Raw genomic sequence first — 14,768 nt, forward strand, 5'->3', positions numbered from 1 at the left:
TGTATACCAAAAGCATTTGTAATTGCAACAATTTCTGGAAGAAATGGTGTATTTTCTGGAAAAATTCCAGGGGTGCCAATACTTTCATCCATGGCTGTACTAATATTTCAGACATGCAGTGTGCAATCTTTTCGCTATTTGTACTGTATGTTCTGTTTGTCCTTAATACTATGTGATCATGATTTGAGTCATACAAATACATGAAACATCATTCTAAATTGCAGATCCTTGCTTGAACTCATCATGTTTACTTAAAGCCTACATTGTAATCTTATTATTTTCTGTTTATTTACATTTCTCTCCCATTTGTTTGTCCATAAATTATCTGCTTCATAACTGTGAATTATTTTATTTAGTTTACTTTAAAAACAAGCTAATGTTAGATTTTCATCTGTAACACCTGAACAATAAAACGGGAAGTTCAGGGAATCTAGGAAGATCTCTAAAGCATCGTCTTTCGAACTTAGAAGAAAGGTTAAATTAAAACGATATAAATTGCATTTAGTATATAATATTTCTGTGCTAGTGTCGTAGTCAAACAGTGTGCTTCGTGTCAGTTTCATTTTTTAAAATCTTATTGTTCAAATTAAAAAGAAGAAGGGGGTGGTCCAAGGAAAGCTACTGTTTAATTCCATCACTTATTAAAAATCATTTCATATCTTCCAATAATTTTATATCACGGCAGACTATTCATGGGTAAGGATGTTTTTTATTCTAAAATTAGTCTCAAGTAGCTCCAACTTGAAAATCTTGAATTTCAGATTTACCTGTGAACGCACCACGGCGACACTTCCGGTTGTCTGTACCTTGTAACTGGGTCGAGCCGTGTTCAGTCTGCTTGCGCGACCGTCCGTACCTTCAGTTTGGCGGCCTCGATGAAAGAGGAGCGTCCGCCCCTATGGTCCGCCCTTCCTGCGATAGGAAACTGACGTAAAGCAACCAGAGCAGAGGGGTCTCAGGGTAATTAAGCGCATTTTCACTTCTGTTTTTACGTAAAGTGCATGTGTTTTCACATTCCTGTTGCACAAACTTGTTCGTTGTAGTTACGTGAAGGCGGACGGTAGAAAAAGACAGCTACCGAGAGCAACAGAGGACAGAAACATAGCAGTGGAGAACGTCGACCTGGGTTTTGGTAAGGTTTCAGTCATTTCACAGTGCTGTTTATGTGCGTTTAAGTTTTCACTTTTGTACTAAAATACACAAATGCAAAGCTAAATCTTTGTAACCCCGTTGACTGGGTTTTGAAGAGCTGCTACTGTCATAGGTTGTGAAGGTAGAGGTCAAAACAGCTGTAGTAAAATATGTTTGTCATGTTTTTCCATCCACAGAGAATATGTAATGAAATATTCCTCTAACATTGCTCATAGCTCTCGGCAGTGCGTAGGTGGCTCTCTGTCATCACTTTCTACACTCCATACTGTGCTTTTTGTGTTTTTGAAATGTCATCACACTATAAGTAAAGATGATTCACTGCAAGTGTGGGGGGAAACTTTTAAATGAATAGATGAATATTGGGAGAGGGCTTTTCAGGGGGGAGTCTGTTAGGCATTTGACTTCAGCAGAGATACTGAACTCAATCACATGCAAGACCCAAAGCCACATCCCTCCCTCTCACACACTTGTCTTTTTTCAGAAATGCCCTGTTTTCATTTTGCAACTATAATTAGCTCAGTATGTGCAAGTGTGACCCACCTCGCCTCTTTCACTCTCTCACTCTTTCTCTCTTTCACACACTCAGTTTCCATCTCTGTGTTTACTGAAACCTCTCTCTTTCTCCTTCTTCTTCTTCTTTTTTTGTTTTTAGGCATGGCTGAACTGCTGAGGCTGCTGCTCCGGGTGGCTGAGAAAGCAGCCAACGTGGCTCGGGTCTGCAGACAAGAGGCTCCTCTCTTTCAGCTCCTTGTACAAGAGAAAACTGGAGATGACAAGAACAAGAAGTTTGTCCAGGACTTCAAAACGCTGGCTGACGTGGTAATACAGGAGATGATCCGTCATGATGTTGGTGCTCAGGTAGGAGAAGTCAAAAAGAAGTGTGGTCTGTCTAAAGCTGCTTTATTAGATGTTAATCATGTCCTCTGTTTTTTTGTTCAGTTCCCTGAGATGGCTGACTTCATTCATGGAGAGGAGTCCAATAAATTTGAGAATGGCCTTGGTAATCACCTTATGTTTTACTTGCACTATAATGCAGCATATTTCTGTAAAAGCTGGCATTTAAATTTGCCATTTTGGAAGTTTATCAGCACTTTTTTAGACTTTGTTAGGGGCTAACCATAGTTAGATAGTTTCAAGACTGATAGTAAAACTAGTTTTCAAGGGATAATTGGCATATATAGAGAAAATACACCTTTTCTACATTCCACATGACTGTATTATTTTCACCCATTTGTAGTGAGGACAGTTTTTTTCTTCGTTCTTCAAACATTACTAAGAGATTTGTTATCCACTGAGTAAGTATGTATAAAGACAGCATTTGTGTTGCTACTGATGCATATCTGTGACAGTATTTCACAAAAAACAGCCAGCTGACATGCGTAGCTCTGACTTTAATTTGGATCTCAGTTTCACTGTAGGTCCATTGGGTACAGATATTTGTTTGATGCAAATTTGCCCTCTGAAAGTGATACAACACCAAAGGCAGGTAAAAATAAAATATCCTGTTGATTCATTTAAATCCTGATTAACTTGAAAGTCCAAATGATTGTTTTCTTTGGAAACAAACTTTTTTTAAAATGTCCTGATATCTTTGTGTTTAATAGTTTTGTTTAACCTGCAGCCCAAAAAACAGTAACAGGGTTGTTCCCCACATTAGATGGAATAGTTCTTAATATTTTGTGTTATAATGTCTTAATATGGTTAAAACACATGATTTGATCAACTTAGCATAGCTCAATGTGAGCGATCATTGTCTGCCCCTGGAGTGGATGTAATGTCTTGGTAAACACGGTGTAGCTAATAGTTAGTGTTAAAAAACTTGAAGAAAAAGTTTACCCCTCTGTGTGGCGTTGATGGGATTGTTTTTAGTCCCAAAAAGGAAATAGATTCCTTGTGATTTACCTGCAGGCTTGTAGAAGCTGAAAATGCAAGCTTTGTGTAGTCTTTTATGTCTGAGAATAAAGCAGCTGTCAGAGTTTGTTTGTTTTTTAATGAAGGTAAAATCCATCATTTCTGATGCATTTTAGGTGGCCAGGTAATCAGTCTGCATTCATATTTTCTATATGGAAACTGTAAATAGACATTGAGTAATATATGTATTACTGGAGTATATAACCAAAATGCCTAACAGGCTCAGGTTACTTGATTTGTATCTATAGGTAGATTTGTTTCCACCCATGAGATTGAACATCTATTATGACACACAGGTCACAAGACAGAGAGCTACATGAAACAAACAACAGGAAGAATGAAGGTTATTTAAAACCTACAAAAATATGACCAAAAAAATGATGCAACATGCTAAAAACAATCAGGGCATAAAAAGAAAGCAAAGTATCATCCAATAAAATTAATTAAAACATTTTAAAAAAGGAAAAAGATCTTGATCAAGTCAGGGTGAAAACGAATCTAAGACTCAAATATAGGAATAAATACATGAATAATGAATAAATGCATAAAAATGTGTGCGAATATGGCTGCAGCATATAGCAGCAGGAACAACGCTATTTTTGTACCGTTTTTTTCCTCCTTGGGACTAAAAACTCCCGTCCAGAAGGTAGAAGCTGAAACTCACTGTGCACAGGGTGGGAATCATCATTTAAGACAGAGTTACATATGTAAACTGTAACTGTCTAGTAGACAGGGATGCTGGATAGAGCTGTTGCTCACCAATGAGCCGACTTGACCATTTCAACACCGGGTTAAAGGAATTTTTTTTTTCTCAGCGAAATATGACCGAACCATGACACTAGAGAAAATGACAAGACTGATTCAATGAAAGACGATAGAACATGGTCATTACAGTAGTGCTGGGCAGTTAATCGAAAAATAATCAAAACTGACATTTGGAGCCTCTAACCTCTAAGTAAACCTACCCTGTTTATTTTTTAGATTTTTTGTCCTTATAATTCTCTCTCCATTACTGCACAACCCCCTTAACCCACGCTACTGGCTGTGTAGTCATGTGATAGTAAGCCAGGTGCCACAAGGCATAAAGCCTCCAGAAACTCAAAGGAGAAGTAGTCGTCACATGACACTGTCCCATCCAGTCCGCTAAAACTCAAACACAGAGTCAACTGTGCAGCATCAGCAGCAAAATTATTTTCTACTTTTTATACAATAGTGTAAAAATAATTTATTTTGTTAGCAAGAAGTATTTTCTGTTTTTCTAGGAAAATGTGACCTGAAAAAAAGAATCATGTCAGCCGATGTAAATTTTAAATTGTTAATCCATGCATGTTCCTCTCAGTTATTTGTTTTAAAATTATTCAAATATTTACAGCACAAACAGAGTCAGAGGTGGGATAATGGGACATCAGTTGTAATCAAGGTAAAAAGTTCAATTAATCAGGATTTTGATTTCTGTCATATCGCTCAGCCCTACTTCACAGTTACATAGCTCCAAAGTTCAGTTTTGTATCATTGATGGTCCCAAGGTATTTCTAGGATTGCACACACTCTATTGTATGACTTTTGATTCGACTGACATCATTTAGTGGATTTTCTTAAATCAATCAACATATTGATGTAAGACCCCTTACACCACAGAGCAACATCATCAATAACTGGACCGTGGCTGGTAACCACACAGGCATCATGAGTAGGAATGCACCAGTGCATTGGTTCAACATCAGTACCAGTGATATCTCCGCTGTTAACACACATCCTTTCTGTTTTACAAGATACCTATACAGTAGTATATATAATATGGCTGCTACTAGAAACTACTGTTTAGAAATGGCAATAATGAGATTAGGTGTTTTATCAGCTTCAGGTCTAGATGTCTCTATCAGGTTGCCTCTATCCACAAATTTGCTGCTCTGCAGGAATACAGAAGCTGTCTTCAGTTAAAATACAGCTACTCAAGATAACCATGAAGGTTTAATAATAATATATCTTTGTCATAGAAGTAAAAACAGACTTGACCTACTGATGTGAACTTGTATTCAAAAGCATGTGAATCATCTTTCATGCCAAATAGTCAGAACAAAGAGCAACACATCGATGTGTCTCTGTCCAAACATTTTAGAGCGCTGCTCTTTGCTCTGTGTAAATATTTAGAGTCATGGGTTGTTAAGTATTCAAATCAAGCTCCTTCTCTCTCTCTCTCTCTCTCTCTGTCACCAGGAGAAAGTGTAATAGTCACAGTGTGTGGTACGGAGCAGGAGACTGCAACCCTGCTTTCCACTGTGCTTGACGGCGACCACACAGCAGCCTCCCTTCTGGCTCGAGCGATCCACCAAGACCCGGCAACCATCGACACTAACACTGATGGTCTGACAGTGCCTCTTAGCCCCTCAGAGCTAGGCATCTGGATCGACCCCATAGGTAAGGGACAATGATTCTGTCCGAGTTTTCATCAAGTTGTAGAAAACAGAACCTCACTGACAGCTGTGTTTATCCATGAAGATGCCACCAGTCAGTACATAGAGGGCCGAGAAGAGGTGCTGGAGGAGGGACACCTGTCTCCCTCGGGTCTGCACTGTGCTCTGGTCCTCATCGGGGTTTATCTCCGGAGCACAGGAGAGCCTGTCATGGGTGTCATCAACCAGCCGTTCAACCACAAAGACCCAGCAGGTGGAGGGTGAGTGGGAAAACATCTCAGTCTGTGAGAAACACATTTTCTCCTGTCAGATTTAAACACTACAACTACAGTCACCACATTTATTTAGTAATTCTTGATAAGGCTGAACAAGTGATTTGATTTTTAGTCACAATATGGCCTTCCCATTATCAAAGAATGTCAACAGCAATAATAACATTAAAATGCAATCCAGAAGAAGTCATATGGAGCTTAGATCTAGGTTCCCAAAAACAAATTCTTTTACTACCTTTTTTTAACCATCTTTTTTTAACCACAATTAGATAATTTTGCTGATAAATTGTAGGGGTGTTGGAAAATATTGATACACTGATATATTGCAATATTTCATGGCACAATACTGTATCGATATTTTAAAATGCAGTATATTTGTTAATTCATAATTTACATTAGTTGGTGCGGTAGTTTGTTGAGTAATTTTACCCCCTGACCACCAGCTGGCTGCAGGCAGTTGACTCTTCCCTCTTCTCCTCTGCTTAGACAACGAGATTACACAAGATTTACGGTCTGAGCGAGCCAGTTGCTCATGCCTACACAGCAGTGCAGCCTCTGCTAGTAGATATGTGGACTTACTTTGGCTTCCAAAACATTAAAGACGGTACAAACTTATACAGGCGTCAAGTCATTTGTAAGATATGCCACGTCAGAGTGAAATACTTGGACAACACGATGAACCTGAGACATCATAGCGATAGCTTAGCGGCTAACAGCTAACATGAAAGAAGCCTGCTGAAGCTACCCCTGATTTTTACCTCTGCCGAGGAGGCAGGGTTTGTTAGTTTGTTTGTTGGTTAGTTTGTTAGCAACATAACTCAAAAAGTTATGGACGGATTTTGATGAAATTTTCAGGAAATGGCACAAGTGGCATAAGGAAGAACTGATTAGATTTTGGGAGTGATCCAGATCACCGTCTGGATCCAGGAATTTTCTAAAGGATTCTTTACTAATGGGAGATAGGGTTAATGGCGGAGGTCTGTGCTCCTTCGAGTGCTTTTCTAGTTACTCATGTAACCATAATTACCCAGTCAATACTTTTTTTGGTGAGGACCCGTGCATTTACTGTGCATATAGCATATATAGCTTTTGACAGTTTCCATTTGTATTGTCAGAATTTAAAAAATACATCCTTTTCTTTTAACCGAACTTTGGAGCTGGTTTATACATTTAGAGCTGCTCTACATCCAACTAAAATAAGCAACTATGGAGCCACTCATTTTTTACCAACTCGTTGTGGTTATGACAAATGGAACGTGACGTCATTCCCAGTTCCGATTTCTGAGGTAAATTGAACGCAGCATAAGACATACAAGCTGATGCACCATGAAATATAAAAGATTTTAGTACATTTACTCTATATTGATTTATTTTTCCACTTTTCTTGGAGAAATCCTGAAAGCATTTTAATTCATGATAACAAATTGCACAAAAAGAGTTAAAACTCTAGATGTTGCAAGACCAAGACCATGCATTTTATAATACACCATATAATTTTTAATTTTCATATTATACATATAATTTTAATAGATTTTTATTAATAGATTAATTATATTCTGTTATATTCCATATTAACATTACAGTTATTTTTTTCTATCCACTTTATTCCAAGTCCCCATGGTTCTTTGTGTGAAATACAGGCGCAACTTCTGGTCCGTTCTATCTAAATGGGACTTACATATGAACGAGGCGCTAAATGTGATTATTAGAGCAATTTGAATACCAAAATATATAAACTTCAACTGCTTCACCTTGAACGGGATAAAGTTATTATTTCTCCTCCCTCAACTAGAGAGTACAAATTGACGACATTACCTCAGATAACCTAGACAAGCATATTTAGCTAAATTTATTAGCTTCATATCAGTATAGAAAGAGATGATCACGTTTTGTTAGAGGAGTTTGGACACCACCTTCAGATAAATTTCAAGTTTGTGAGGTTGCTGAAATTCTTATTTCACCAACTAATCCCTCTTAGAATGTGGGAATTTGATTAATTAAACTGTCCAGGACTCAAGTTGTCAGCTCTTCAGTTTGGTAAATGTCAAGTTTTGTATTAAGAATTAATGATAAATTAATAATGAAAGAATCACATCCCTGATACAGTTAGACAGTGAACAACATGTTTAAAACACTGTTGTGGAAGACATATTTAACTCTGTCACAATATACAGTGCTTATCAAATTTATTAGACCACCTGTCATAAAAACTGTCATAGAAATCTTTCAAAAACTTATTTAAAACTAAAAATGTTATTGTTATTTATTTGGCAAATAACAAACTGAAACAACTAAATTGTCCATTTCACACATAATAACCAAAAAACTTCATATTTTGTATGGCCTCCTTTGGCCTTGATAACAGCTTGCATTCTTACTGGCATTGTTTTTATGTACTTTTCCACAGTCTCTTTTGTTATTGAGTTCCAAATAGTTTCTGGCTGTTCCCACAGACTTGCTTTAGATGACACTTTTGTGCGATCAATCTTTGAATCTACTAAATCCCAAATTTGTTTAATAGGATTCAAATCCTGACTTTGACTTGGCCAGTCCATCAGTTCCAGTACTCCAGATTCCTTTTTCTTGCTCAAATAGTCTCTGCACAGCTTTGAAGTATGCTTGGGGTCTTGTTGGTATATGAACCCACGACCAATCAGATTCAGTCCAGAAGGGATTCCAAGATGCAATTAGATGTTGTGGTAGACGTTCTTGTTCATGATACCATCGATTTTCACTTAATTGCCCACGCCGTATCCACAAATGAAACCCCATACCATAATGGAATCTCCACCATGTTTCACTGTGGGTGCAATGCATCTGGCATCAAATCGTTCTCCAGCTTTTCTGCGGACATAAACATGACGATGCTGACCGAAGAGTTCAAAGTTGGACTCGTCCGTCCAAAGTACCTTCTTACAGTCATCAACAGTCCAGTGTTTGTGCTCCTTGGCTAATCTGAGGCGTTTCTTGATGTTTGCAGGCCTCAATAATGGCTTCTTAGCAGCTATTCTTCCCTTTGAGCCTTGTTCCATCAGTCGTCTGCTTATGGTCATTCTGGAGACTTTCTCAGACTCTGATCTAGAAGCATTCATCTCTGCCTGAAGATCAGCAATGGTCTTCCTTCTGTCTCTAGTCCTTAAAATCTTGAGGTGTCTGACATCTGCTTCAGTTAACTTTAGTTTCCTGCCTCTTCCTTGGCGCATTTTCTAAGTACCAGTCTTGGCAATTGACTCCAAAGCATACTTGACCACACTGTGAGAACACTGTATGTCTTTCCCTATTCGTCTCAGAGACCATCCAGCATCATGAAGTGCTTTAATGCAGACTCTTTCATTTTCAGTGAGCTTTCCATGTTTTACCATTTTGAACAGGAATGAGGAATTTCAAACTGAATTCACCTTTTTACACCCAAATTTGAGCCGGCTCACTGGGCTTCTCTGAGAAGTCAGAAATTAATCAAGCATAACATTCAACCACTAAAACTCATTTTTCTCTTCAGGAATGCAAGTAAATAACTATGATTTGTCATATTAATCAAGAAATAATAATGTGCTTTACTATTTTTTCATTTTTTTTTTGTAAATCAGTACATTTGAAAATTCATGGATAACCATAATTATTATATTTTAGCATTAAAAATATTATTTCAGTTAAAGAGCTTCTACATATTGGTGCATTAACCATTGCAGAAACATAAAAAATGATTTGGGTAATTACCAAAGCTGTTAATTTAGGGCAGCTGTGGCATAATCCTTACTTTGGGTGGTGGTCTAATAAATTTGTTAAGCACTGTAAGTACCACGAACGAAGCAACAGGTACTGAGCATTACAGAAAATATTATTTAAAACGTTCAGCTCATATTGATTTAACAAAAATGCAGCAGTATTGATTGCAGCAAATATTTATTTCAGAACAACCACTGTAAGCCCTTGGAAGAACAATCACTCTAGTAAGCCTTGGAAGAATCACGTTTTTGCTATTATTGTTACTCTACCGAAGTTCCGCCCACATTCATAGTTAAAGTAGACCCCCCAGGAATAATGTGGTATCCACCGTATTTACTTAGTTAAAGCTTACAATACAAACAATGTGAACATGATAATATCATAATATATCACCTTGCTCATAGTATCACAATATATCGATATCAGCACCCCTATATCGCGATACATATCGTATCGCCTGATTCTTGCCAATACACACCCCTAATAAATTGATATGGTGGATCATGGTCATGTTTGGCCAATTATTTGGGGCAGATTTGGTTCAAAAATACCTTGTCACATTTTTGTCACTGCCCAGTCCAGCAACAGACAAGTAGCAGGAGATCTACGTACAGAGTCTATAAAAAGTGTGCCATATTCCTTCAATTTCTTGATTTAACTGAACTCTGGGAGATGTTCGGTGACTTGAAGAAACTTTTGTATTTATCCCCTGACTTTTACTTTTCTGTTACCTGTTCTCTGAGTTACTTGTTGTGTTCTTTTGTCTTCATGGTGTAATGGTAGCCAGGAATACTGATCAACTAGTGACTGGACCTTCCAGACACAGATATCTTTATTCTACAACTCTACACACTTGAGACAAATTGACTGCATTCAGGTGATCACCATTTCACTAATTATGAGACTACTAGTGCCATCTGGCAGGATTACTGTTGAATATTTATGCAGTCACTTATTTTACATTACATTTTTTACATAATTGACATTAATTACTTTGTAGAATTCTGTTTTCACTTATAAAATACTGTTTTTTTAATTTTTTGTCAAAAAAGTCAAATTATATCCTCTATGATGGGTTTATAAAATCAATAAAAAGGTAAAACATTCAAAATGGTGAATACTTTTTAAAGACACTGTATTTACTGTATTTTTGTGCCTTGTTTAAAGTGCTATATAAATGTTTCTAGATCCACTGTATGAACCTGGCTGTGTATCTGTCCTGTCTGTACACACTTTCAGTTTCTCTGTATGAGCATGGTTGTTTTCAGCTTGAGCCTGGCCGGATGTTCCACATTTGAGATAAATCACAAAACTGGGTGAAATGTGACTTATTACCTAGTGAAAGTCCTGAACCCTGAAAATAAAACCTGTACGGCCAATTTTCAGTCTGAAAGCAGCTTTAATCAATATTTTTATGTGAGAGATTCTGAAACCACCACTTTTACTTCCGTCCACAGCTGGAGGGGGAAGCACTTCTGGGGGGTGTCCTACAGCGGGGTCAACCTGTGCTCAGAGTCGCAGCCGGCCACTCGATCAGGAGGGGGTTTGTCTGTGGTTCTGAGCTCCAGTGAGAAGCCTGTGGTAAAAGAGGCTCTGACGTCGCTGTGTGGTCCTGACAGGCTTATGTACGCCTCTGGAGCCGGGTACAAAATCCTATGCGTGATTCAGGGCCTGGCCGATGTTTACGTCTTGTCAGAGGGGAGCACCTTTAAGTGGGACTCCTGCGCTCCTCATGTCCTACTCCGAGCCCTCGGAGGCGGGGTGGTTGACCTGACTAAGAGTCTACAGTCGAGCTCTGGAGCAAAGGACCAGCAGACAGAACTGACCTACCACCAGCCGTACACTGAGTGTAAAGGAGCAGACCGCTGGGCTAACCATGGCGGCTTGTTGGCGTATCGAGACTGTTCTCAGCTGTGCCGCATTACTGCAGCTCTGAGAGGGAAGCTGTAGTCAGAGAGATGAGGATATCATCATGTTCTTTTTTCTATATTATCTATATTGAAGGAGAATGGGGGTACAGGATGAAATATTTTAACTATTAATCATATTGTCTACTTTTTAACATGATACATTTTAAAGTGATTATTACAAGAGTGAAGTCCTGCCTGGGAAAATTGTTAGTTTCAAATTGTAACTGGTCTAAGCCTTTAACAGTGGAGGGTGTATGTTTATGGTTGGTCTGCATGTTTGGGGGAAAATAGAGCTAAATGATACTTAAGCCAAGTTTTAACAAAGCTACCAAGGACTGTAGATACACCACTCACAGTCACATCATTAGTGAGCTCATGTGCAAGTCATCCTGTCAAGAAACTGACCAGAAACACATCATGCTGCTACTTTTTAGTTACTTGATGCAAACATAAACACACCAGTTTCTCCTCTTTTCAAACTATTCTGAAATAAGTGAGTCTGATGTCACATTAGTGTACCACTTTTCAAAAACTACCAGTGATGCAGATGTATAACAACTTTGAACAAAAAGCCTATTGTCTGAGTGCAGCTGTCAGAGCCCTAAAGTAAGCTTGTGATAAAAAAAAAAAAAACAAAACAAAAAAAAACATTAAAAGACAATAGAAGTGTTAAAATGCAGGTGAAGAAATCAGGAACTGTGTAATTTTGCAGAAAATTATGAATTAAGGTGTGGTAAAAGTTGGAGAGAGGGTTTGCAGAAAAAAATACTTAGAAATCCTAAATAAAATTATCATTTTAGTTTTTTATGTGTATATGTATTCACAAGAACATTTAATTCATCTGGTATAACGTGGTAAAATATATTCATATCACAACATACACTATATTGCTGAAAGTTTTTACTCACCCATCCAAATAAATGAAATCAGGTGATCCAGTCACTTCCATGGCCACAGGTGTATAAAATCAGGCACCTAGGCATGCAGACTGTTTCTACAAACATTTGTGAGAGAATGGGTCGCTCTCAGGAGCTCAGTGAATTCCAGCGTGGTACTGTGATAGGATGCCACCTGTGCAACAAGTCCAGTCGTGAAATTTTCTTGCTCCTAAATATTCCACAGTCAACTGTCAGTGGTATTATAACAAAGTGGAAGCGATTGGGAACGACAGGAACTCAGCCAAGAAGTGGTAGGCCACGTAAAATGACGGAGCGGAGTCAGCGGATGCTGAGGCGCATAGTGCGCAGAGGTCACCAATTTTCTACAGAGTCAATCACTACAGACCTCCAAACTTCATGTAGCCTTCAGATTAGCTCAAGAACAGTGCGTAGAGAGCTTCATGGAATGGGTTTCCATGGCCGAGCAGCTGCATCCAAGCCATACATCACCAAGTGCGATGCAAAGCATCAGATGCAGTGGTGTAAAGCATGCCGCCACTGGACTCCAGAGCCGTGGAGATACGTTCTCTGGAGTGACGAATCGCGCTTCTCCATCTGGCAATCTGATGGACGAGTCTGGGTTTGGCGGTTGCTAGGAGAACGGTTCTTGTCTGACTGCATTGTGCCAAGTGTAAAGTTTGGTGGAGGGGGGGTTATGGTGTGGGGTTGTTTGTCAGGAGCTGGGCTTGGCCCCTTAGTTCCAGTAAAAGGAACTCTGAATGCTTCAGCATACCAAGAGAGTTTGGACAATTCCATGCTCCCAACTTTGTGGGAACAGTTTAGGGATGGCTCCTTCCTGTTCCAACATGACTATGCACCAGTGCACAAAGCAAGGTCCATAAAGACATGGCTGAGAGAGTTTGGTGTGGATGAACTTGACTGGCCTGCACAGAGTCCTGACCTCAACCCCATAGAACACCTTTGGGATGAATTAGAGCGGAGACTGCGAGCCAGGCCTTCTCATCCAACATCAGTTTGTGACCTTACAAATGCGCTTCTGGAAAAATGGTCAAAAATTCCCATAAACACACTCCTAAACCTTGTGGAGAGCCTTCCCAGAAGAGTTGAAGCTGTTGTAGCTGCAAAGGGTGGACCTACATTATATTAAACCCTATGGGTTAAGAATGGGATGTCACTTAAGTTCATATGCGTGTCAAGGCAGGTGAGTGAATACTTTTGGCAAAATAGTGTTTATATGTGAATATGGCAGAAGGAAAAGAAAACCCAGAAGTTGTTGGTTTTAATATCATACAGTCCTACTTTATTACAGCTAACTTTATTGGAGTAAAGGTTTCTCTGTCTTTGGTGTCTGTGTTTCCACTGTGATCTAACAACAATTGAAGATCGGCTGCTGTCTTCTGACATGTGAAAGAGTCCTCTGAATGCTCAACCATTCAAAAATGTGTTGTCCCGAAAGTCCCACCCTGAGCTCTCCTCACGTATGAAGCTATTACCTTCATATTGGGGACCTACTAGCAGGTAAAATAAAGTCCTGGAGCTTCATAAAGACCCTGGTCCTTGTGTTGGAAATGCACAGAGTACCACCCAAGCTCCTGAGGTGGAAATTGAGCTTAAAATCAATTAAATTTCTGATCCTCACAGTGCTGTTGAGATCCAGGATTTGTTCAGAAAGAGGAAAGTAAAGTAGCTTTTTGAAAGAAGAAATCAGTGCTGCTTCTCAATCAAAGCCACAGTATAGAGACCTATCTTTTCTGTCCTTGGTTAATATTAAAATTGTTACAACTATAATAAGAGAAGGTCCTGGGGCTGTTATAGGAACTTGGCTATGAGTGTGTGGGACAATGTGATGGGCAGCAGAAAGATAAGACCAAATTATTGTTGAGCCCTGCTTTGTTTGGAGCCGACGTATTTGTTGCCTCCTTACAGCCCCAGCAGACAGGGTATAATGTAAATTATATGAAACTATCTTAAACCGGGAGAGAAAAAGGCCATGTGAGATCTCAAAATTGTGTCTGACTGTTTTGGTAGGGTTTTTATTGGGTTTATTGGTTTCTGAATTGCAGTTATAAAAAAGCAATAGTGTAATTTTTCCACCCTATCTAACCTGTAAAAGGCTAGAACAAGTCAAGTGTGTGAATAGGCCTTAAGTCATGCAGTGTGCAGAAATCTTCACCCCTCAAAAAACGGCTCCTTTTAAGGACGGAGACATAGACTGACCCTGTCTGCTTTCCATGGCTCCGAGAGTTTATGAGGTCAGAGCAGGGAAAAGCCATATGAGGTAAAGCAGTGACACTGAGAGCTCTTTTCACTGTGGGTTTATTCTAAAATGAAATATTAAGCTAAGGTGAAGGCTTACAGGCTCCTCTAGAGGACAGATGTATTAAGATGTTTGCAATGATGACCTGACTTTCTGTGTTTAAGGATATGCATTGTCAAAAAAATTTGTCACAGAAATTAAACTGAGTATTAAGCAGAACAAGAATG

The 14,768-nt window shown here is 38.9% G+C and overlaps 1 protein-coding gene across 1 annotated transcript; it reads left to right on the top strand.

Moving 5' to 3' along the window:
* Positions 1–823: 823 nt before the first annotated feature.
* inpp1 (inositol polyphosphate-1-phosphatase) lies at positions 824–11,867 on the top strand. The gene is made up of 7 exons (XM_041816567.1): positions 824–960; positions 1,044–1,132; positions 1,805–2,010; positions 2,092–2,152; positions 5,281–5,481; positions 5,563–5,737; positions 10,933–11,867. Exons 3-7 carry the CDS (start codon positions 1,807–1,809, stop codon positions 11,423–11,425), a joined length of 1,134 nt encoding a protein of 377 aa, XP_041672501.1. The 5' UTR covers positions 824–960; positions 1,044–1,132; positions 1,805–1,806; the 3' UTR covers positions 11,426–11,867.
* The last annotated feature ends 2,901 nt before the right edge of the window (positions 11,868–14,768 follow it).

The sequence above is a fragment of the Cheilinus undulatus genome, linkage group 3, assembly GCF_018320785.1.
Source record: "Cheilinus undulatus linkage group 3, ASM1832078v1, whole genome shotgun sequence".
In the NCBI taxonomy this organism is placed as follows: domain Eukaryota; kingdom Metazoa; phylum Chordata; class Actinopteri; order Labriformes; family Labridae; genus Cheilinus; species Cheilinus undulatus.